General features: G+C 35.6%; 1 protein-coding gene across 1 annotated transcript in view; it reads left to right on the top strand.

Annotated features, from left to right (window-relative positions):
* Positions 1-26,527, top strand: part of LOC138326529 (3'-5' exoribonuclease HELZ2-like) — a 30,603-nt gene extending 4,076 nt beyond the window's left edge. The window contains exons 4-18 of the mRNA XM_069272628.1: positions 1,637-1,737; positions 2,055-2,267; positions 2,498-2,534; positions 2,809-2,927; positions 3,386-3,523; positions 4,126-4,183; positions 5,416-9,010; positions 9,350-9,435; positions 9,543-9,668; positions 10,289-10,473; positions 11,245-11,868; positions 12,198-12,419; positions 13,038-13,194; positions 24,780-24,947; positions 25,516-26,527. Of these exons, the coding sequence (XP_069128729.1) occupies positions 1,637-1,737; positions 2,055-2,267; positions 2,498-2,534; positions 2,809-2,927; positions 3,386-3,523; positions 4,126-4,183; positions 5,416-9,010; positions 9,350-9,435; positions 9,543-9,668; positions 10,289-10,473; positions 11,245-11,868; positions 12,198-12,419; positions 13,038-13,194; positions 24,780-24,947; positions 25,516-25,628 (5,942 nt within the window). The 3' untranslated portion in view covers positions 25,629-26,527. The remainder of the gene's footprint in view (positions 1-1,636; positions 1,738-2,054; positions 2,268-2,497; positions 2,535-2,808; positions 2,928-3,385; positions 3,524-4,125; positions 4,184-5,415; positions 9,011-9,349; positions 9,436-9,542; positions 9,669-10,288; positions 10,474-11,244; positions 11,869-12,197; positions 12,420-13,037; positions 13,195-24,779; positions 24,948-25,515) is intronic.
* The last annotated feature ends 640 nt before the right edge of the window (positions 26,528-27,167 follow it).

Here is a 27,167-nt window from a genome sequence, read left to right on the forward strand (position 1 = left end):
TTAAAAAGAAGCACATCTATTGTTTATTTCCTGCGTATAACATAAGCAAAATGTCATTTGGTTACTACAGTGTCACATATTTCTTTCACTGGTTCTCAATAATAATCATTATCATTGTGCGTGCTTTCTCCTCTCACTGCCCTATCCACTGAAGTGACTGGGTATGTCTGGTAGTTGGTACAGGCAGTCTGAATAATAAGAGTAATAGTGTTATCAGTATTAAATTCGTCGGAGCCAGAGCTTCGTCTTCGATGTCGATGAGCTGATATAACAGTACATTACCTGTTTACCACTGTTGTTCTAGCTTGTCATCTTTCATGATCTACCATTCATGGCCAGAGTTCATATCAGGAACAACGGGATCAGGGGTGTGAGAGCTCTTCCAGATTCTAACTGGTGATTCACATGTATATACTGTTTCAGACTTCTCAGCATAATGGAAATTACACCAGATCCACAATCTCCATAGTTCGTAGGATACACCATTCATCAACCTTGTGGACCCTCGTGCGACCATAGGTGCCATAGGTGATTTCCCAGAGGTCATTAACGAGGTTTTAATTGTTAAATGTTTTACTCTTCGCTAAGCCTGGAAAGCACTTGCAGCGAACTATTAACTTTTCTAGAGTCTTCAATGGTCTACTTTTCCCACTTTCTTGAAGGTGCTGGTTGTTTCACATCTGGTATATCCGTGAAGACATAAGCACTGTCCAGTGGTTCTGTGTATACCCGGTAGCCTTCTGCATGCTCTGGACATCAGTCTTTCCTATTTCCTGTGCCGGTGTCCAAGAGAATGACATCTTTCAATGTCAGCGCATAATACAGTAGGGTGACTGATTAGAACTGTTCCTTGTGAATGATGAAAACAAGACTCACATTTCATTAGTCTGCATTGTAATATTTGGAACTGTCCAACAAGAAACTCCAAGAGCAGTATTATTTTCCTGATCTGCGAAGGAACTGCTCACCAGTTGAACTCCGAAGATTAAGGATTAAGGAGAACCAACACAACCCTTCAAAAATGTGAATCTGGTGTCTTTTCTATCATGCTGGGGAAATATGGAACATCATACAATATGTGAATCACAAGGTGGGAAACTGGAAGAGCTCGAACATCCCTGGACTTTTGCAACATCAGTTCATCGACATCGAAGACGCTTCCGACGAATTTGATTCTGATTACTAAATTACAACCACGGCGGAGGGGGGAAGGGTCGAGAAAGCACGCACAATGTTATTGATTATCATTGAGAACAAGCGAAAGAAATTTTCGGCACTAAACAATAGATGTGCTCATTCTCAAAGACACAAAAGTGCCATGCTATTAAGGGAAACACAGACTTAATCACTTAATTACGTTTAAATTTGATATACTAAAGGTTGGTTTTGAGACCGAGCATTGGTACACTGAGTAAACCATCCAGGTTACGTTTTCTTTAGTACATTACCGTTTTTACTATAATTCTTGACTCAGAAATTATCCATGCGAGGTTCATCTTAGAATATCGATATTGAAGTTCTGATTCGACTTTAACATTGTCATGGATCTTTATCAGTTTTTTTCGGAGATGAAGTTGGACTTTTAGAGTGGAATTTTTTTTTGGTCCTATTATTGTCATCATAGTCTTTTTTCTAGCAATACTCCATCAGCGTGATGAAGAGCTAAATATACTGGAACATATGCATTGCGCAAGAATCCTTTGGGAGGATTACTTTTCTTCGGCTATTCAGATTGAGGTATGACAATATCACGTAGCTATAATCACTACACTGGCAGTAACGGTTATGAAAAATACGAAAATGATAACGCATAATAAAAAGCAATCATGTTATTTATGTTTGTAACATCAATTGTAAATAGTAGAGATAAGGAAAGAAACGTATCTACTTCATACGGATGGCTCACGTAAAGTGTGAGAAATGCACTGAATTTAAATTTTATACTTCTAATCCATTCACAAGCAGTATTTACCAAAGTATATTTCACATATCTGCTTTAGTATTGTTTCCATTGGAATCCGTTATGATATATGCCAACATTTGTTATTTTGTAGGACATATCAAAGATTGCTGTAAAGCTACAAATAACAGCGGAGCTTGATCGAAGTAAAAATGGAGGATCGGAATACAGTCTAGCATATACGTGCTTTCATAGCAGTCTCCTAGTAACCTTTCGTACTTTACTGCAAAGTCAAAAGGCACCTCAATGTATCACCGACAAATGGTTGAAATCAACACTTGTGTTGCTGAGATACCGCGTATTCCATGTAAGTGATTGGAATAATAAAATGAAATAGATATACATGTATTAATTTTCATCAAAGATATACCGTAACAGCAAAACATTAATCAAGCATTTAAGATATTCCATTGCTATAGTTTTATTTATCAGCAAGGAAAATCGCTGTTAAGTCTATACATTCAACAGTCAACCATGAAATATGAATTACAAATGCCCAACTTACTGCTTTTAACCTTGAAAAACTGTATTTTCCAGGGTGATGCATCAGATGTTGTCAACGAGTGCAAAGAATGTAAGTAAACCTGACACTGACGTGGGAATTCTTAGACCAACAGAAAGCGTCTTGTTTAAAGAAATAAACCTAATACACTATTGAAGATTTGACGCTAGAGCCATTTCTTTAACTTATTCAATATTGAACGATAAGTCATTCCTTCGCGTTAAAAGTACATAAATCTCATTAAGAACATATGAAGATATAACAGTATCACTACTATCATTTTTCTCCATTTTCTTCTGATTTGAAAAAAAAAACATATCTCCCATTTATGTTTTTATCGAAACAGTAGATGCAAATTACCCAGAAAATATTGAACTGTTAGAGACATGGGCCCATGGGTTGATGAAGATAGGGAAAATGGATGTCGCATTAAAGAAAGTAGATACAGCGCTGGAGCTTACAAAGGTATTGTACACTTTAGCATCGGTGTTCCAATTGACATTTCAGCCAGATGCTAATCCGTTGAAAAATACTCCTTCAACACAGTTCACATACCTTAATGTCTGTTAACGGGTTTTTTTATTATATTGACGATTTTTCGAAATACTTCATATATATATTTAGACTAATTGTTACTCCATTATTTAAGTTAAAGGTGAAGGTAAATGAGATTCTGGCATCTTTAATAACATTATGGACTGTATATCTTGCGTGCTAGTCTTTGTAAACGTCAGCTGTTTTAAAAGTGAAATACACTTTCGATTTTCTTGATCAGATAACGGTTTAATCTGTGTTCTCATTTTAAAATCACACTCTTTCCAGTTCATCATTGAGGTATTGAGGTAATATATCTGTGTTACTTGTATATCGTTGTGATTCTGTTAAGATATTTAAAATAACTACAGTTGTTCTCTTCTTTTAAGAACTCAGTCAAAACCCAGGCATTACGTGATTTGAAGACATCTATCATTGCTGCAATGGAGCGTGAAAAGACATTACATGAAAACGATGTTCCTGACTCTGATTGGTTGGCTGGAACAAACATTAATGAGATTACCCGGGTAGGTTTATCAACTTCTCAAAGTCAAAATAAATCGCACTAATATTTTATCATATCTATATCTATAACTGATGATCGATTTTAAACTTTTCTATCGGATATTAGTTCAAATAACCATATATTTAGCTTGATATAAGATAATGTGCTCGCATTTGGTTGTTTCATGCTTATTTTTGTGTTAGGAAACTAATTATATATTTTAACTAATACAATGTTTTGGCAACTTTTTTTTATCTCTTCCGGATACATTCTTACAAAAAAGCAGTACATTTCCTTCATCGTTACCAATCAGAAACAAACATATTTTACATTCTTCATAAATATAATTATTTGTATTGTTCTATATATCCTCATCTTTTTACTCATCATCACCATCCTTCTCATGTATTAAAGATAGAGACAGAGAAAAAATAGAGAGAGTGAGGGAGAAAGATAGTATATTTGAGATATATCGCTAGAGGTTGCAGTTCCGCATAGCTATTGGTAAATATATTGAAATAGTCTGGTATTTATATATATTAAAAAAGTGTATTTCAAGACATGCTGTCAGAGGTTTGGTGTATTTCTATAATGCACTTTAATCCTTTGTCATTACTTTATCAGAACAGCAGGCGAAGAGAAGAACTGAAGAATTCACATGTAAAACACAACAGAAGTCGACGTAAGTTTTTTCAAAAAAAAACTAAAGAATGGTAAAGGTGATTTAATTTCCTAAACATGGATTATATCCATTCGGTGGTTGGATGTATCGATATAGGTATTATGAATAAGTATTTATGGTGTTATTTGGAGTAGTAATACATTCTATTTACAATTGTTTTAATTAGGTATAACATGTAACGGCAATTCACTCATATTAGCTCGGAAAATTTTAGTAAAATAAAAACTAAGCACTCAATGTTATAATGCTGATGTATTTATAGACGTTCGCGAATTAACAAAACTTACTAAATCAAAGTGATTAAAAAGGATGTGGAAAAACATGTAGGGTCTGAGGCTTTGTTCTTTTATTATATAACCATTTGTTATAATATTTAAACATTATTTTAATATCTTTTGAGATTATGAAGTCATAGACAAAAAATGGAAGGACATTCTTCGCGTCTATGAAAAAGTATGTCCGTCCGTTTTTGTATATGACTTCATAAACCCAAAAGATAATGCTTATAATATAATTTAGATAACTCAATCAGGCACTAATTAAGCTTAAAATTTCCGTGATTTTACTTACTTTAACAATATTACAAATAGAGTTGTGGCGTATTGATATCTTATCCAATAGTTCAGTTTGGCCAATGACTGTGCCGCTTTTAAAATACCCCGCGAAAACGTCCTGTATGTATGACATCATAATACTTGACATACAACTTTTTTCGGTCTATGGAAAAATAACCTCAAAGATCTAACCAATGGAAATGAGTGTAACATATGAAATTGAATTATTTTCTTATAACTCTAATAATTGGTTTTAGGAGGATAAAACATAAAGCATTTAGTGTGCATGAAGTGTGTAAGCTAAGAATAAAAAACGCGTGTAACAAATTAAACAAAGCCAGGACGATGCGTCGATTACTGTAAATTACAAGATGACTTCTGTATATATATTCACACTTCAGAGTTAAAAGTTATTAACAATTTGTTTGGTGATCTATAATATAAGGTAAACTCGCCCAAATAATATGCGCATTCATTCGACCATAGACCTACATGTAATAACAGCAATTAATTTTAAACTTTTCATAATGTCAAATGGTCAATCACTATAAGCAGTTGTTTTCTCCTTCAAATTTTGACAAAATCGAAGGTACTTTGTAATTTCAATTTTAAGTAGGTAAAGTGTTGTATGTTATTTGCCATTTGATAAAGTCATAAATAATTTTGATTCTTTTGTAGCAAAATCAAGAAAAGTCGAACTTGTGTGCTGCTTTATGAAGACACAGAGCTGGGAGGACGTTGATCTCGGAACAGACCATTTCAAAGAACCATCTTGGATCCATAACAAATGTGCACGAAAAAGAAAGAAAAGGCGTAAAACCGTTCGTTTAAGACAAACAAATCAAGCAGCTGATAACTCTAGTTCTGCCAAGTCAATAGAGGACCAGAGTTTAGATGAAAGTGAGGACGATTTCGGAGAGGACATACAGATGTTGGAATCGAGCCGATTTGACAACAGTTTAAAGTTGAATCTCGACAAGGACGATTGTTATGAACAACCTTCAGTGAGATCATTCTTTGACGAAAGTGTGCAGCTACTCAATAAGAAGGACAAAAGATATCTGGAAGAAGGTGACGTTATTCTAAGCGGAATGAATTTATCCGAGTCCTTTGTCCAGTCAACTCTTCCTAACGGAAAACAAAACAAAACAGAATACAATGTGAATTTGCCTGTTGATGAATTAAACTACCTCCTTAAAAATCAACCACAGAAATACAAAAGGTGTACCCTTCATATACAAACAGCACACAAATCGATATGCACTTTGATTAAACCAGAATCAAACATGACAGACATTGAAATAAGTGGTCGGTCAAAATGCGGACGAAATTTTACAGAAGACGAAGTAGTCGTAAAGGTGCTCACAAATCCGAGATGTTTGAGAAATGACAAGAAAAGTTCTCCAAAGGTAGGAACTGTAAACGGGGAGGTCGTTGGAAGATTAATCAGGAATCGATTTTCCAACATTGACCATCCTGTTTTTGTGTGTGAAATAGACAGTTTCGAATATCACAAAATGAAACCTCTTGATAAAACAGTGCCAAAACTTCATCTTTATCGAAAGAAAAAAAACGATAACAACATGCCTCATGTTGATATTTTTGAATATGATTCGAAGACAGGAAATTTAAAATTCAAAGAACAGTTTACCATTGAACCTACAAAAATACATACATATGTATTTCTGGTCGTTTACATTCACTGGGAGGGAGTCTATCCACTAGGAGCTGTGACCAAAGTGATGGAAGCGGAAGGTAACCTTGGAAACGGTTTAGAAATCCTCCGAATCCAACACCAGATACCAACCACATACAGACCAAAAACGGTTAAAGAAGCAAACCGTTTGGTAATGGAACAGGATCAAGCAAAACCGGACGATTCTTCACCGCTAGAGGTTTTCACGATTGATCCTGAGGATTCTAGAGATTTAGATGATGCATTTAGCATGAGAGAACTACCAAACGGAGAAATCGAAATTGGAGTCCATATATCAGATGTGGCAACCGTTGTACAAAAAGGAGGTAACATAGACAATGAGGCACAGTTTAGAGCCATGACGTTCTATCATGATAAGCAAGCCTATCACATGTTACCAGAGCCTCTTAGTCAAAATCACTGTAGCTTGGTACCAAATCAACGAAGGCGGGCAATCTCAACATTCTTCCGCTTCAATTCTGATGGAAGTTTGATCAATGGGCCTCCTTCTATAAAGAAAACAGTTGTGGTTTCAAGACGCAAATTTTCATACGAAGAGGTTCAAGTTATTGTGAACGGCAATACCTCTTGCGGCAAATTTTCGTCACAAATTCCAAAACTTTTTCAGATATCAAAACATCTCAGGCGTAATCGTCTTGGTGACGCTATGAGCTGCAATGATAAAGTCGAAAGCTGTTTCAATACGACCTCGAATTCATCAGATTCACCAGAAGCGCATTACCTCGTAGAGGAATTCATGATTCTTACCAACAAAACCATTGCAATTTTTGTGTGCTCGAGCGTTCCGAATAGTCCAATTCTCAGATGTCAAAATGCCCCTCAAGTAACAAAAGTTAAACAATGGTTATTGAAATATCCAATCACTACTGATCTGATCTTACGACTCCAAAAGACAACTATTCTTCCATCACAACAAAGGCAATTACTTATATCAAACGTTCAACAAAACAATGAAAAACCAATCCCTATAGAAATACAATCGTGGGTATGGTCATTTCTGGAGCAATGTGCTATGAAGGGAGATTTTCAGAAAGCGTGGGCGGTCATTGGATGTGACGAATTGCACCCAGAGCAAGCTCTGGCACTCCGCGAGTGGAGGTCGTTTCAAGAGCTAGCCCAGTATAAATGCCACGTGAAATCCGGAGACTTCAAACATTTCGACCTACGCATATCGCCATACTTGCAGTGTACGTCACCGATTCGTCGATATACAGACCTGGTAAATCAACGCCTTATCCACGCTGCAATCGATCAAACACCCTCACCATACAGACAAGATGAAATCGAAGAAATATGTATCCATCTGAACCAAGTGTCAAGACGGGCAAAACTGTTTGAGAACAAATGTAAAGCATTGTATTGTGGTCATGAACTCCGAAACAGTCCAACTCTGTGCAATGGATTCGTTGAAGAAATAACTAATGACAAAATGTCCATCTACTTCCCAGGGAAGAAATCCTTCACGCCAAGGAGCAAAGAGATTCCTCTTAAACTGCTTAATGTGTCACGTAAGCCTGAAATAAAACAAGATACCAGAAGACCGCTCGATATCTTATCTCTGACCTGGAGAAAGCGTATCTATTCACATACAGGGTTTGGACGAGCTACGAGGTTTCAAAAGCAGCTACGCATAGACCCACATCAAAGAGCAACCTTTCAAGAACATACGCGCTGGATAGATATCTTAAAGGCCTGCACCACCAGAAATAAGACTGAATTCAAGAAAACAATGTCTATTAGCGCTCCATTTTACGAACATGATCAAATGAGAGATTTTGTTCCAGCGTGTACAGAGACAGTGAACGATGTTAGCTGCGAGGAAAGGGAAAATGCGATTCCATTGCAGTTCTGTCAATTCTCCGTGTCGTTCAATCATGCACAAATTATGTCGGTTCAGCTAGGTGCGGATATATATAAAGGGGTGTTAGAACCGTCACCTCAACTGCTGGAACTTACAAACAATGTGAAGCTATGTCTGTTGCACACCAAAGATCCCTTGAGGTATCTCACTAAGTATGCTAGAAGAACAGGAAATAGGCATCAGTATGACACGGTTGATTCTTATCTGAAAACATGGTTGCCTTTACTGTGGATGGAAGCCGCAACGATGGCAGCCAAAGCTGATTCTATCACAATCAATGACGTGCCAATCAAACTATATAATCGTCATGGGACGTTCAAGTTAACAAAATTGTTCTGTGACGACAGGAACATCAAATTCAGTTGTTCACCAATAGAAGCCATTTTGAATGATGGAAACCGAGAAGAAAAGAAAGAAAACGTTATCGCTCGCAAAAGTTCAGATTTTCTCTGTTTCAAATGTTCATATCACTTGAATGATTCGTCATCATCGTTGCCAAAGGATCACCCCGAGAGAAGACGCATTTGGCTAGCACATGGGCAAATTGAAAGCATACAAGAAGTAAAGGAATCCGATGTGTGGAAAGTTCGTTTCCTGTTGCATCCGACAAGTCCGCCGCCGCCTCAACAGTTGACCAATGGAAGAGGCAAGCCATTATGTAGTGTTGAGCTTATGATTACTCCCGTGTCTATCAGGTGAGTTCAAAGCTATTTTTGCAGAACATAATACACTAGGATTTCGACTTCAAGAAGCATTTGAAATTTCGTTATCATAACGTCAGAGCATATATAATGCACACCTGTTCTATTTTAATTTTTTTGTTTTTAATCCAGTAATTGATCGTTTTCTCCGGCATTAGGGATTAAATTCTGAACATTAGTATTGCCATTCAGAAAAAAAATAATTTGTTGAGAACTTGAACATGAAAGGCCACACTAATAGTATACGCTATTTAGTGTATATAATATGTAGTGTATTAATTAGTGTATTATTATTTCACACAAAAATATTTTATATTATATGTATCATTTCAGACGACCAGAATCAGCTCTGAAGTGTCTTGAGTCTGCCAATAGCTTGATACAGTCGGTTGCGCTCGGGAAAAGTCTCCCAATATCAGGTGAGTTGACACTGTAAGATCCCCATTCAATTAATTTCAATGATTTGATATACACATGTAGATTAAGTTGAATTTGAAAACAATGTCTTTATATATCTTTTTAACAGAGGTCGACGGGTATTCATTGCAAACTGATGTGGACGGAACTAAACTACCCAATAATAACCATGAACAAAATGAGGCCATAGTTGCATCTTTGTCAACTGATTTTACACTGATTCAAGGCCCTCCAGGTAAAATCGTCATTTTAGATTCCTTTGCTCATTTATTTGCTAGATTCTATGTCCTTTACTTTCTTTTATATTGCTCCTGCATTACGCGGTTAACATGAATTAAACGTTCTGTAGTTGTGGTGTTTTAGTTGATTTCGTATTAATAAGATTTACTTCCAGTATGAAATAAAAACAAAGATTTTTTTACGGAAAATCCGTTCTACGAAACTAAACTGTGACTATATCAAGTGTTTTTAGAAATATTTCTGTCAATTTACAGATATTTTGGTAGGTATCTATTATTTACATCTCGGAAAATGCGATATTATATACAATGTATACTGTATGAAATATTGACTAAAGCCTGTATTGTTGTGACCAGAAAATATACCAAATCATGGTTTTGATCCTTACATTGTTTGGGGAAAATAATACGATTGTTTTTGGTTTCTTTGTTGATAAATGAAAAATGTGGTCACTGCCGATGTGCTTTGACACTTATTGCTCATGAAATCGACACTTGATTGTAACCATTTCGTAATCTAATATATATAACTTATTTTACAACACTTTTTTAAATTAGATTTAAATTTAGAAACTTCTGTTTCGTTGTGTGATTCCGTTTACGTTCGTGTTAACAGGAACAGGAAAGACATACACTGGCATTAAACTCCTGTATCTCTTCACGAAGAGAAACAAGCAACTTGCACTAAAAGATACCGATCGGAAACAAATCATTTTCTGTGGTCCTTCAAACAAATCAGTCGACCACGTAGCATGTAGGTATTGTTATTCTAATAAGACAATGTATGGATTAGTTTGGCACTGATGGTGAAAACAAAATAATTTGCATTGCATGACAAACATTTGAGATCACCAAATGACACGTTATCGATCGAAAACAGAAAAATCAGAAATAAATTCAATTCATGAGTTTTTGTGTAGAACTATAAACGATTTCATTTCTTACATTGTGTTGTAACTTAACCTTTATTTTATCAGCTCATTTCTACGTTTTTACAAAACCTCAAATGTTCCCCTTTTATGTTTATTCACACACTACCTAATAAAACAAACATTGGCAATATAACTTGCTAAAACGCAACGCTATAAAAGACGTCGTGCTATAGTGACGTCGCAACAAATTCACGTTCACTATTTCGTAACGTCAACAGTCCCCGGAGATGTGGGCAACATTGCGCCATAGTACCAATGTGTGTAGACATTCAGGAGACAGTATTTTGTCATGTGATGTTCTAATTAGCTTTAGCTTCGTTAGTTATCCAGAAGAAACACAATATTTAACCTACAATTGTGTACATACGTACACTCCTCACTTTCGCCGCTTAAATTGACGGTATATATATCTATCATCATTGACATTCCGAATAATGAAACTCATGAGCACTTATAAAGTATAAACCATAAAGATATTCTTATTTTATTGTAATTAATATCAGTGAGCCATTGATGCACTATAATAGCTTCTTCGTCAATATTAACCATAAAGTACAATGTAACCTATTAACAGTGAGCATGGTTTAGAAGAAATAAATCCAAATTCAACAGTGATGTTCGTTTTATTCACTTTTAAGAGCTGACAAAGAAATTACTTGGGAATAAAGCGCCAAAGTTTGTCCGTGTTTATGGCTCTGCACATGAATGTTGCGATTATCCCATCCCAGGCAAAATCAATTCTCGAAAACAGGATCAGCAGCCCGATAAAGACCTGTGGGCCGAATCTCTTCACCACCTGATCCGGATGGCTGGCAAACCACACGCGAAAGAAATAAGGGAATATGACACATACTTCAGTAAGTTCAAAGGTGATCTTCCCTCCATAAAAAACCCTGAAAAGGCAACGGAATTTAAAACAAAAATGAAAGATTTCAAAACATTGAAGTACAAGGCCAAACTCGAAGAACTCAAGCACTATGACGTCATCTTCTGCACAACTACGATGGCAACAAATCCGACGATCGTGAGAGCGGTAAAAGATAGGATTGGACAATGCATCATGGACGAATGTGGGATGTGCACAGAACCAGAATGTATGGCCGCAATCATTGCGACACAAGCAGAACAAGTTGTGCTTATCGGTGATCACAAACAACTTAGACCTGTTGTAACATGCCATGATGCAGCAAAGTTGGGCCTGGAGACGTCACTCTTTGAACGATATTCAGACAAAGCAATAATGCTCAAGAGACAATACCGCATGGTGTGTATGCTAAATAATTGCATTTCTGTTTTTAGTCATATTGCATGTTTCATTTCATGTTTTCAACCATTTAACATGAGGAATGTTTTAGACAAAACCAATAAATTAAAAAAAAAATAGAACTCGATGCAATAGAGCAAATCTACAACAGAATTGAACATAGATTCGTAAAAATTACTAAACTTTTCTCTATCAATTATTTAAATAATAAATTCATAACGAAGCATTTTAAACGGGTTATAAAAGTTTACAAATCATTTTCGCATAAGTCGATGAAGTGTAAAATGAACTGAATTTTACTTGTTAAATCTATTTTTTTCTTATTTCAGCATCCTTCAATATGTCACTTTGTTTCGACCCAGTTTTACGACGATATGTTGATCACTGAAGAGTCTTCACTATGGAAAGAATATTATCCTTTGAGATTATGGAAAGATCCATCTCATCGATACATCTTTTATCATGTAGAGGGACAAGAGGAATATCTCACTGTCTCGACAGATGAAGGCAGTGAACGGTCATGTAGTAACCAACAGGAGGTTAATCAAGTAGTATGTATTTATCTGTTTTTGATTGTTTGCTTGCATGCCTGCTTGTGTATTAAGACAAGAGTAGTGTGCCATTAGCCGGACTCGAATCCACGACCCCGTAATTCCGACTGCGTTAAAGAGAAATTCCCACTAGCGCGAAGCTAGATGGCGATCGCATCACCATTAAAATCTGCTACACTTGATATGCATACTTTAAATGATATTTTAAAAATATTTTTCCTATCAAGAGAAAGAATCGGTTCCTTGCCAAAATAAATATGACTAATTTTGCCTATCAATGTGATTGAATTCTTATTTTAACACCGTTGTATAGAGGAGGTGACATTTTGTGTGCTTCAACCTACCGACTAGTAATCGTCGGCAAGTTGTCATATAATGCAAGCAGTCTTTTTCTGTAATAATCTCAAGTGGTGCAAGGCAAACATTCAATTTCTAAAAAAAATCATTTAAAACAATTATTAATTTAAAGGTGCAAGAATAGGAATTATGCTTGGATATTGTTGGATTTATTTTCTAACGCGATTTAAACATTAGGGTCTTTAATTGTAGTTTTGAACAAATCAAACCGCCAATTCACTGTGCCGTTTGAGATCAATTGTGCCTTGTTTTTATTGTCAGGTTAAGACGTTTCACCGCCTAGTGAAGATCGAGAAAGTACAGCGCAAGTGTATCAACATCATGTCCCAGTACAGAGCTCAGTGCAACGCCATTGAAAAATCTCTGGGAGACGCCGGATTTACTGGGTGTAATGTCAGAACAGTTGTTTCAAGTCAAGGTATTATACAGGTTTGCTTAACTCATACTTAAATAAGAAAGGAAGCTCAGTTGAAATGCTGTGTTCGCTAAAATTAAATTATTTTTGCTTATATTTGCTTGCTACACCTGTGCTTAGTGCATTAAATAAAGCTGAGAGATATGTGTAAAGGCTGTCAAAATATTCAAATAGCGATAAATCCGAATTAATCGTGCACACATACAGCCTGTGCCGGACATAGCGAAACGTTTTATTTATCGCCTGCTGTATAAGAAGTCATGTATTTTGATTTGTTTGTTTGTATCGGTAATTTTATTACAATAACTTATGCGGAAAGCGGTGATACAACGGAAATAAACTCTCTTTTAAAGTATACCTCTGACCTATTTTACGCTTATATATAAACTTCACTGTACATGTTTCCTCTATTTGTGTTGTAAACAAAATATTTCAAGCTCTCAAATAAATGCATACATGCTCTTTTTCTGGTTATTAATTTCAATATACCGGTTAAATGTTATAAGGGGCGATATATGTATGCCTACTAATAGATTTAAACGTATGCCGAGTATAGTGATGCTGCAGTTTTGGTGAAATCACTACAATGAGTACTGAGTACAATATATACATTTATTTACAATATGTACATGAACAAATACATTGTTAAAGGCATACTCTCCAACACTCACACTGCAGTTCCTCATACACCTCTTGTACAAATCAGTATCCTTACACATATATTATTATGAAACCTAGCCAATCTAATATACATATACCCTATCCTACACATAAATATTACATAAACAGTTATATAACACTATCAAAGTCTTGTAGCTTCTCCCAGTCGTCATATAGTCGTTATTATTTTTCTGGATTTTTTGTCACTTCTCATTAGTCAAAAACACGCCACGTGATCACCGATAAAAAAGTATATTGCACGGTTATTTTTAGATAACGTTATCACCTACATTTTGTACGTTACCAAAACGCTTCGTGTTCCTGGCGCTTTGAAACAAACTCTTTGATGACCTGAGTTTGAATCGCCACAAAATGTGACAGACGACGTTGATTGTTTCGGTTTCTATCAAAGATGATGATGACTTTCAGCTGATGACTACAGTTTAAGCTTCTAAATTTTCAATATGAACACGGTAGGAGAGTAGGAAATAATCGAATACCATTCATTAAGCGTCTGGAGCCATTGAATAGTGAAAACGATTGATATTTATTTTTAAAATTCCACCTAGGCTACTTACAACATTAGGCCTAGGCTAATCCTAATGTATGTATACGATTTTTATCTTACGGAATTGAGTACTAAGCATAAGATAATGTATCTTAATCTGTTAATATATGTTTGACGTCGAAGTGTAATATTTCAACGGAGAACAAACAATACATTTAATTGTCTGTGTCCTTAAGACATGGAGCTAAATGTATAATGGAGTACATGTACATGTATGCAATTTACAAACACGCATGCACTGGGTTCATGTAATAAAAGCTGGAAGTGCATCAACTGATACTGTTTCATATGTTGTTTTTGAATTATACTTGTCACAAAATCATAGGATTGTAACTGTCATCACGAAGCAGAATTTACAATGCGATGCTCATTTAGTTTCACACTCATTTCAATATGTAAAAAATCCAGAAAAATAATAAAACAATTATAGCATTTTGATTTCGGTTAATACATGGTTATATCGACCACAGAAAAAAAATCGACCTCGGACGCAATACTTTTTCTTTGGTCGATATAACCATGTATTGACCTCATTAAAATGCTATATTTGTATAATATACAACAAAGTCTAACTCTATATAGCCTATGTAACCCTTCGTTGACGAACACACATCTGTTCAGTAATGTTCCAATACGGTAACCGTTAGGATACAGCTGAACTGTATCTCAGCTGCTGAATGTCTCCACGCACGATCAAAGTATACCTCCTTGACACCAGCGGGTCATCATACCGCAGTATGTTGTCGGACACTTCCGGTCGTTACATAGGTGTCAATATACGGGAAATGTATACTCATGACATAACCCTCTCAGGATAAACATCTCCTACGCATGAATGTCTATTCATGGACATACAAAGACTATCTATATGCGTCTGTAGTCTGCGTATAGTAGTACATAAGTGGAACGGGCTGTCGCCCATTACGGGCTTCCATAGTTTTACTCCTCAGTCGATCGTAGTCCTGACTGGGTAATAATAAGCTACAACAAATTAATAACGAAATTCACTACATTGCTAAACATTATTCCTTATCCATTACATATAGATTCATTTTATCCCTGACTATATTCCATGATAATACATATAACACAACTGAACTCATAAGATATTTTACAAACCTCCATCGTTCGCTAGCATAAGTACTATTACTATAAACAACATTATTTGTAATTCATATACTTTACTATAGTAAACAAACATCTAGTTTAGGATTATGAATATGAATCCTACTAATCGTCAAAACATCAAACAAACACACGATTGCACTCACTGCTCACCGTACATATATAGCACACCTGTATACTGTAGTGAATATATAGATACGATACTAATTATACCTTCAAACATTCACAGAATCATCAAACTTACAGCCGGATTACATACATATCTACAAGAAAATAAACGATACTTACCGTGAGCTGAATTTCACGCTTATTCACTTATATTTCCAATATCTATCCCGTAGTATCCACTGCCATACGATCACCGCTACTACGCCATTGTTTACCTGCCCGCTCGATCCACTGACCGTCCGTGCACCCAGGCAATTTGCGCGCTTCCTCTTACCCGCGAAATTCGAACATACTTACATTTTAACTTTCGACTTGCTTGCCTTTATAAAGGTCAAATATCAAACCCAAATGTCGATATGGGACACATGCCCCCATTTCGAGAAATGATATAATGGAAAACAGATTTTGTTTCTAAACAACACATAAGACATTTACTACTATTACTGGAATGCATACAAATACTGTGAATTCACACAACCTACAACCTACTAAGACAATTTGCACTAACGTTGTCTTTACCTCTGATTGCCCTGATCGTGAAACGATATGGCTGTATCTGCAACGCCCACCGCATGAGTCTTGCGTTTGTACCTTTCATCTTGTTGAGGTATAGAGGTAGCTGGTGATCAGTCTCAAGAATGAACTTCCGTCCATAAAGGTACTTCTGAAAATTCAGGATCCCCATATCCCCGCCAGGCATTCTTTCTCTACCACAGCGTATGATATTTCACCGCCCTTCAGCTTCCGGCTGGCGTAGGCTACAGGAAACAAAACCCCTTCGTCTTCTTGAAGAAGAACGGCTCCAAGCCCGTAATTTAAAGCATCAGATTGTAGCACAAACTCCTTCTCAATATCTGGAAGTTTAAGAATAGGACTTGATGACAACAGCCTCTGGAATAGCTCTCTCAAGACTGAAGCATATTCTTCCCGTGTCCTTTTGTACACCAGAATGTCATTTATGAAATCTCTATACCAGTCATATCCCTGAGTAACTTCCTCATGATGCGACAAAATGTAGCGGGTGCATTCACGATACCAAATGGCATGAAAGAAAATTTGAACAAGCCCATGGGAGTCGAAAATGCAGTTTTCTGTTTTGCTGATTTTGCCATTGGCAACTGCCAATATCATTTGCTGAGGTCCAGGCGCGAAAAATAACGATGTCCTGATAACCCCGCAAAGATACTCTGTTGAGCTGTCGATAATCGATACAAAATCTATTGCTGCCATCTTTTTTCTTGACAATCACAACAGGAGCAGAATATGGTGACTCTGATGGAGTTATCACGCCCATCTTCAACATCTTCTTGACCTCGTCTTGTATGGTCGCTTTCATGTTGTAGGGTATGTTGTTACTCTTTGCTCTGACTGGCTAATCTGTCAATGTTATAACATCATGTTCTCCAAGATTGGTTTTTCCTGGAACACCTGTAAGAGTATCCTCAAACTCATCTAGCATATCATGCACCTCTTTCTTCTGTTTCTCACTGAGCAACTCTGATATGAGTACATCTTCAGATGTATCGGTCCTCGTTGGTTTAGGTGGTGTAACAATGCCTTCACCTGGAAAGGTATTATCATTACCGTCGTCTTCTTCAATAGCCATAGCTGATATTACCGATAGTACTCCTGGTACATCTTTCACAACTGCGGTCCACATATAGCCGTAAAAGGTTGATATGGTACTTATTTGCCTTGCCATCAACATTGACCTTGTTGTCCATGGAACCCTTCTTCTCTTCATTTAACATATAACAAACGGCACTTTCCATTGCATTAACAACTTATTCCTCTTAGTTGGAAGCAGCACATCCTATCCTTCGCCTTCCTATTGTAGTAGGCTGCTTGACGAGTCCTTGCTGATCTCAGGTTTGAGCAATATTGCAGGTCTCCTGCAGACGCTCCTTCAGATCAATCACATATTGATAGGTAGTCTTAGTATCAGGATCTGGAATATCCTTGGTCAACAATTCCTTCATCATCGGCCCCCGCAACTTACGTCAATAGAGTAACTCAAATGGGGAAAACCAAGACTTTCCTGCGTCACTTCCCTATAAGCAAACAACAAAGCGCTTATGTACTTGTCCCAGTCAAGAGGTCTTTCAGCATACATCCTTCGCAACATTTGCTTCAGGGTACCTCGTCGCATAGTCAACTAAGGTAAGTATATACCGATTACCCCTCTCCGTCACTGTATCCATTGGTCCCACAATATCTATTGCTACTCGATGAAAGGAATGTCTATCAACGGCATAGATCCAACCGGCACTTTTCCAACTTTTCCTTTTGGTTAAGTCCTCTGACAAACATCACATGACCTGCGGTATCTTGTTACGTCAGATGTGATTCCTGGCCAAATGTCCTCTTCGCTCCCATATGACATGCCATCATCGACTCATGAGCTAACTGTGGGACTGTCGGTCTATACACTTTAGGAACAACAAATTGTTTGAACAACTGTTCACTGCACATGTAGGGCTCTTAAATTCCCTAAACAACAGTCCTATGGATTGCCCACCATCTAACCGCACTTTGGTAGTTCCATTCTTCGCAATCTCCCAAATAGTTTTCAGACTGTCATCCTCCTTCTGAGCATTCTTGATATCTACTGGCGACCCTAAGTCTTTCGGGCTAGGAACCTTGATCGGACGGTAAGGCTTATTCTCTTTCCGCTTCTGTGCCATTGTCTGTACAACAAGCGCATCCAATCCTTCATCTCGCTTCCAATCCTCATCTGGTTCATGTGGCTTCCTTGTTCCCTAAATTTTACCAAGTAACACATCATATACCGGGTTGTCCATACACCAAGCACGTACTTTACCTTTAAAGTATGGTGTGTCAACAAATAAGCAACAGGAACATCATGTTTTTGTCCATCAGCTAATATACACTCTCTGCCTCATCAGTGCGATCTTCATCTCTCACTAGACACGTCCGGACAATACAGCGCTCACAGCCGGAGTCCCTCAAAACTGATACTGATTGATCTCCAACGAACCCCTGCACAACTGGCATTTCTGTTGTTTCACTACAGGAAGAAGATAAATGTTACTTTCTGTCAAAATCAGTTTTCTTCGGTTCCGTCTTTCCCTGTAAAGCATCTGACTTCCGTTCCTTCCTCTTATCCTTAGAAGCAACACAATTGGCTTTGTTTTTCTCGTTACCTCTCTTCCGGGGACAATTGAATGACTGATGATCGGTCTTTTGACATATGTAGCAACGCTTCACCGAACCCGAACTGTTAAATGTGTCTTTTGGTATCGTATCACCAGATGTCTTGCCAGACTGTACCTGCTGATTTTGGACATCTCTTCCACGGACTAGCCATATCTGGAAATATCTTCCTAGTCTGACCGCAAACTGACTAAATGTCTCGCCCTTCTCTGGTCTTCCATCTATGAACCGCTTCCGAAACCCTTGCTCCGTCATCTCGAATCTCTTCAATAAAGCAATGTATGCTTTCTTATCTTTTTATTCTCTTAATCCCTGTATGTAGTCATATACACTTTAAGTTCCAAATATGCCGATAGGCGCGGTGTTTTTGTCTGCTATTCAATAGTTTTATTCATAGTGCTCATGCACTGAAGACTAACGTTAGCTATGTTTTGCCGCTTTAGTTTACATGTTAATTATAAATTTATCACCTAATCCCTTTAATTTTCTTTAACTTTTATTTAACTTATTACTGATTTGTGTTGTTTCAAGATAAGAAATGGCATATCTCATTCTTTAAGTTAAAACGAATTGTAAATCATAGAAGCAAGCACTATTATATATTAGCCACTTCGGTAACTTGTCCGGTTGTTCCGGTTGCCGCTTAGGTGTTTGCAAAGAAAATCGCTTACGTCATTGAGAACTGGCAAATTAAAGATTAACAGAAAAGTTGTCTTGTATAAGACATGGTACGAAAAGGGCGTAAATTTTATTTATAACATTATGAAAACATAAGTTCTCTATGCGAACATTTTTTTTAATTACCAGGGATTGAAAAACTCTGATCATGAATTCATCCAAAAATATAAATAAGGTTTTGACGTTAAAAAAAAAACATTTTTTTAACCAAACATGCCCCTTAATCTAAAGCGTATCCTAAAAAAACCAATAAAAGTGCTAAAGACATTTACAAAATATTAATGAGGAATACTCAAAAACCCACTGCACAAAGAAAATGGAACATATCTTTTAACTTTAATGAAGAAACGTTGAAAAAACACCTCTCCTTTTGATTTTACTTCTAATTTCGAAACTCCAATGGCTTCAATATGGAATAAATCATATATTTCTTACAACAAACTCCCTTCTTTTTAAAATTTGTGAATCAAACAATAATCTCTGTTTCTTCTGCAAAACATAACCTGAAACAATAACACATATTTTATGGAATTGTGAAAATGTATCCAAGTTAAATGATGGCTTGAGAATAAATATCATAGCAAAGAATCTCGACCCTAGATTCGATAAAGCAGAATTCATTTTTGGTAAACTAATAAAAGGTCACAAAAAGTTCCACATACACAATGTAATTTTATTGACAATAAAACATTTCATATATAAAAGAAAATATTTGACAATTGATCTTAACCTCATCAGTTTGAAAAGAAATATTAAAAATGAGTTAAGGTAGGTCCATAATTTTGAAAACCGCGCCAATTCATATGACGCTACACCGGAAGTTGCGGAGGCTGTTCTGAATTCCAGGATGGTTTCCGATACGCCACGACATCCCACTACGATATTTTTTCAATAGGTGAAAATTGTCTATAATATTGAATGTTTAGAATAATTAAATAAATCAAATAAAAGCAGTGAAGTGAAAATTATATGCTATCTCTGAGGTTTTTGCGTTCCCTGTCGTAAATGGGAATGGATTTTCAAACACCAGTAGTGCCGTTCGTCGCTATAAATGATAAGAGGGGACCCGGCCGGACCAAAATTCCGGAATTCTAAAAAAATCGCATACGGATTTCCTTTAAACACAAAATTTGGAGAAAATCATAAAAGCAAACAGACATAAACCAGATATACTATCGCAAAAACATATGAACTGATGGGGAATGTTTTTTTTTTTTTTTTTTTTGCGGCAGGATTTTCGAAAAATAGTCAACTATGACCCATCTTAGCACTGGATGAAATGGCCGGGGGTAGGGTTTTGAGTTACAAACTTCAAGCTTACAAAATTGTGAAATTTTGATCGAGGAGTCCATGTTTTAATATGATATTTGAAAAATATATTATCTTGGCCATATCATATACAAATATTGTGAAATTGACATGGGTTTTTATTTCCTTTTTGGCCTATTGATTGATTTTTTACTGGCGGAAATATGGCAAAACATGATAATTACGTATAGAAACGGAAAATAACAAAAATGAGTTAGCATTTGTAAAATTACAAGAGTTTTGTATATTGTTCTATCGTTAGAAATTTAAGACAAAAAATCATCAGGATCGAGACTACATTCACCCTAATATTACAGAAAACACAATTTTATGAATTTTTCTATTTTCGGCCAGCAAATTTGTACGGATGGTATATTTCAAGCTCAAATATCTCAAAAAGTAGGTCGAGAACACCCATTTATCTTTACAGATTAGAAATCTACATGAAAGATGCAAAAAATAAAACCTGTTAGAAAAAAATGACATGGGTTTTCCCAAAAGTATGGAGCTACCTTAAAGGGCCACTACCTTTCCGAAACGGCTTTTAATTTTTAAAATAGGAATGTAAAACGAGATCAATAATTTTGTAGAGTCGCAGAAGTTATTAACTATACGTTTACTAGCACACTTATCATCACTTTCAGAACTGTTTAATTAGAATAAATAAAATGTTAATTTTCATAACGCGGGTCGTTTTATGTTTCCCGCCGTCGTCCTAAATGCCGCGCGGTAGTTGACTATCACTGCGCCAGACGGCAAAACAGCGAAATGAATAACCACTTTTATCGTACATTAGACAGGAAATCTTGTATATGTTTGGTGTTGTAACCTCATCTTAAGCCATCTATATATATTTTCTTTTGTTATTAATGTTTTTAAGAAACCTTTAAATTTTGCTCCGGAAAGGTAGTGGGCCTTTAAGAACGTTTAAAGTCTTATTTCGGATATTGACAACAGACATGAATTTCAGATAATTCCTCAAATAAACTAATGGTTACATTTATGAAAATATAAATTAAAATAAATTTTATTTTTGTATAGCTAACTGACAATATATTGTGCTTGTTAGTCCCCTGTCGGTGAAATTGGAGGAGACTATAGGGGACTGTCTGTCTGTCTGTCTGTCTTTCTGTCTGTCTGTCTGTCTGTCTGTGTGTCTGACTGTTCGTCAGTCCTTCCGTCCGTCCATTAGCCTTTCTGTCCGGATTTCATTTCCAGTTGATAACTTGAGAAAAAATTAACGGATTTTGATCAAACTTCACACATGGGTAGCATATAGGAAAATACAGCTTGGAATTGAATTTGGGGTCAAAAGGTCAACTACAAAATTCACTGCTACTAAAAATAGATTGTTTAATAAAAAATTAGTTTCCAGACGATATAACTTGAGAAAACGTTAATGCATTTTGCTTAAAATTCACACAATGGTAGCATATGAGAAAATACAGTTTGGGAATGAATTTGGTTTCAAAAGGTCAATTGCAAAGGCCACTGTTACTAAAAATAGATAATTTCGCCAATTTTTATTTCCGGATAGTAAGTTGAGAACACATCAACGGAATTTGTTCAAACTTCATACAAAGGTAACATATTGGATAACACAGCTTGAGACTTGATTTAAGGTCAAAAGGGCAACTACATAGGTCACGGCTACTAAAAATAGATTGTTTAATAAAATATTAGTTTCCAGACGGTAGCTTTAGTAAACATCAATGCATTTTAATTAAACTTTACACGATGGTAGAACATGGGAAAATATAGCTTTGGGCTGAATTTGGGATCAAAAGGTCAACTACAAAGCTCATTGATACTAAAAATAAATTGTTTGAAAAATTTTCCTTTTCAAAACGATAATTTGAGAAAACATCAACGGATTTTGGTCAAATTTCACACAATCGTAGCATAGGAGAAAATACAGCCTGGGATTGAATTGGGGTCAAAAGTCAACTACAAAGGTTACTTTTACTGAAAATAGATTGTTTCACAAACTTAAGTTTCCGAATAAAAACTTGACAATACATCAACGGAATTGGTTGCAACTTCATACAATGGTAACATGGGAGAAAACATAACTTGGGATTGAATTTAGGGTCCAAAGGTCACAGTTACTAAAATAGATTGTTTCACAAATTTTCGATTCCGGACGATAACTTGAGATTGAATTTGCACAAACTTCATACTATGATAAAACATAATTAAGCAATAATAACTAGCCATAGATTAGAGAAATGTACTTGAAGGCAGGGGACATGTGTTGTTTATAACACTTACTGTAAGCTTGTTTAGGTTGTCATTGTTATAGTGTCTCACGTTTATACCTATTACTACACATCAATTATATGCATGTATGCAACAAATTCTTATCCACATTAATTGACTCGTCTAATAGTAATTTTCCCATCATGTTTTTCTAATATTCATAACTCATCAGATTGCCTCTTTATAAGAGTTTATAAAATAATAATAATCAACAATTCAAATTATATTACATAATTTCACATCTGAGAGTCTGAAAACAAACATTATATGTTTTTTTTATTGTTATTTTCGTGTCTTTTTATCTAAGTGTGTGTTGCTTTTGGATGTCTTGTAATATATTTTGATAATGAATAAAATATGAATTAAAAAAAAAGATCTAAAACCATCCTACACAAATTTGTTCGAAATATTGCATGTCAATTTTTATTTAAGAATGTAAGTCAAAATTATCTTAAATTTCTCTAATTAAAACGGATGTCCATGTGCTCGTTTTTTATCTATTGTCACTCAAGGATATCTAATTGACCAAATTTTGGATTTTATGGGAAATTTGGCGTTTTGACCATATACACCAGAGATTGAAGCCATAATTTCCAAATGAGGTGTTTGATATGCATGGTCTTCTTTAAAAATATAGCAGTTATGATTAATAAGACTCATATTTTTTCTCAGAAGAACAACGACATATATTACCCCTACCCCTTAATTTAGAGTTAAAAATGCACCAGTTTCAGCCATTTTTGCCAGATTTAACACTGGTACGATACTTTTGAAAATATTTTGCATATCAATAAGGAAAAGGTTGTTCTTTCTAAATCAGGTAGAAAACTGATGGGTCCGTATGCTTACTTGTTTGCCTCATTTTAATATCTATTATTTTTCAATATTTTAGAGTAAAAAATAAAACTGCTAAATTTACCATTAAATTTATAAAAAAAGAGAGAGACAAAAACGTATCACTTCACACATTAATGTGTAATATTTAATAACCACGAACGAAACTAGAATTACATCAAAAATTAGAAATTAAGTCGTTACAGCTAAAAATATTGGGTCAGTGACGATATAAGTAAAACAATTTAAGCAAAAAATGGAAGAACTTTGGCTCTACTCAAAGCGAAAAAAACGGACATTTTCAAAGTGGCGCCAAATAGGTACTTTCTTTAAATCCCCGTATAAAAAATCTACTAAGAATAGAAACGTAATTTTTACAAAAATTTTCAACTGGCAACTTGCTACAGATACTGATAGATTTTATTTGAAAACCTCGTAACTTCTTTGATCTATGTCGAAACGAGACTTCAACGGGACTGACACCTCAGAAGAATACATCCTTAAAATAAACCATTATCAAGTTTCTATATTCACCTCCTATGTGTCATTTCTGCATTTGCATATTAAAGAGTTATCTGCCCTTGCGAGTAGGTGTGTTTGCGAGCATGACGTCATACTTTTCGGGAAAAAAACCCAACGTGAATTGCGCTCACAAAATGACGTAACAATCGATACCTACCGGCAGGGGGCTAACTCTGGAATATGCAAAGACGGAATACTAGATATTCGATCGTTAGCATCTCTGACATGTCATAGAGTGGCGGAACGAAAATTTCCATAAACGTACTACCTAATACCTTGTATATTATTGTAGGTGGAGAATGGGATTACGTCATATTCAGCACGGCTAGGTCGTTGCCTGATTACAAGATTGAACCTAACCCCACACTGGGCTGGCGCAAGGAGAACCTTGGATTCATCACAGACGAGCATCAGATAAACGTCGCTCTTTCCAGGGCTCGGAAAGGACTTATTATCATTGGTAGGTACTGCAAACGTCTCGTCACCGGTGTTCTGAACTACACATTTTGACGTAAAATTCCTATGGGTATGAAGGTTCTTCATATTGTACTACCCCATGAGTGATCCGCACAAAGTAGATCTACTGTAAGAGCTTTATATACGAGACTCAATATTACCCTATGATGTAAGAAATGGTTAACCGTCTCCAACTGACATCGATATTAAAATCTAATTCGATGATGGGGAAATAATATTTAAACAATCATCAATTAATTTTCAAATTCGAAATTACGGAAAAATATTTAACCAATGATAAGTTAATTTTCATATCACACATTTAATTTTTGAAGTCAATATCTAGTAAATATCATAATAGAAAATCTAAGCCAAGTTAATGGGACATATGAGCAAAAAACAAAACTGCCTTTACCAATGAAAGACAAACAGGTACTTGGACAAAAATATAATTAATTGTGATTTTTTAGGTCACTGAACCTTTTCTTCTTACTAGAATGGAATCGTATTGACAAATACATGTAAGTATGTTATTGTCTGATGTGAATGTCGTTATTTTTTAATGTTTTTAGGTAACCGAAACCTTCTGAGAACCGACCCAGTCTGGTCAGACCTTCTTGATTATTATCAGGAAGACGGATGTGTTGTTCTCACAACGGAAACCACCAGCAAGCGGCGCCGATGATGGACTACTTATACTGTTGTAAATGTGAGGATTATAGAGGATTCTATTGCTCTGAAACATCATAAGAAAATCAAAAGCTGATTGTGCCTTCAAAACTATTATTGCAATTTTTCCAATGTTGGTATTTTCATATATAGTTTTTGACGTTAAAGTTTTAATTATTTTCATGTTAAATGAATCTTAATGATATACATTTCATTTTTATAGCTATGCATATACGATGTATATCAATATGTTTTGCATTAGAATTCATGCACATCTAGGTGTCAGGTTTTTATAAATAGAACAATCGTCTTATCAAAAAGGAAATTCAATTTCATAAGATGACAATTTCAGCTAAAACGTGTCCCGTATCTATTCTGTCTTTGCATATTACCTTGTGGGTGACAAAAAAATAGTGACGTCATTATTTTGTGCGCGCAATTCACGTCGTTTTCTCCGAAAAGTATGATGTTACGCTCGTAAACACATGACGTCACAATTAATACCTACCCACAAGGAAAGACAACTCTGTAATATGCAAATACAGAATATATGTTTATTAGTTAGTTACATTCGTTTTAAGTCATAATCATAGTTCATAGACGTGGCAGGTTTAGGTTATGTCTCGGAAATTCGGAATACGCGGATGTAAACCACCGACTAGAGGACAGAACCTGATAACTGTCCCTCATGGATTTCCAAATCAGAACAAAGAAGTGCAGCTTTATGGTAATATGTCCAGACATTTGAACCATTCGACTTATGAAATAATGTAACTAAATTCCTTGAACCACATTTATGATCACGTTGCTGGTTTTTACCTTTTCGGCAAATGTGTTGTTATCTGTTTTATGAGGATATAATTACACCACAACTGGGTTTGTTTTTTAATTTAAAAATAAGAAAAGCAGAAAAAGTATTGACTATATAGTACCCCATTGAGGTATTTTATTGATGACGTTTATGTCATTTCGTTCTTTTGTCTTTGACTCCATTAACCCAAACTTAGGACTAATGTTTAAATACATAAATAATTAATTAAATTGATGTAACTAAATTCCTTGAACCACATTTATGATCACGTTGCTGGTTTTTACCTTTTCGGCAAATGTGTTGTTATCTGTTTTATGAGATGTTCGCATCTTTATGTATGACAATTGTAGATTATTCAGATATTGTAAATAACAATTAATTATAATTCTTATAATATGCAATTATCTCATGTGGTCGATTAATGTTTTTATCAACCGAAAAAAATAATCGACAGAATTGGCAGTCCGAGGATGAACTTTTTTTTCTTTGCTCAATAAACACATGCATAGACGGAATTCAAAATGCTAAAATGTTTTCTTATTTTACTTGGCTTTTTAAAAGACATACAACAGTTTAGTATGAACATTTACATTTGTATTTCAGGATATACCAGCCATTGAATAGTAAAATATCAAAATGATCAATGAAAGGATCTGATATCCAGTCTAACATTTCTTAATAATTTTCTATTTCGAGAAAAACGTTTGCGAATGCATTATCAAACTTTAAAGATCATAGTTCACA

The sequence above is a fragment of the Argopecten irradians genome, chromosome 6 (assembly GCF_041381155.1).
Source record: "Argopecten irradians isolate NY chromosome 6, Ai_NY, whole genome shotgun sequence".
In the NCBI taxonomy this organism is placed as follows: domain Eukaryota; kingdom Metazoa; phylum Mollusca; class Bivalvia; order Pectinida; family Pectinidae; genus Argopecten; species Argopecten irradians.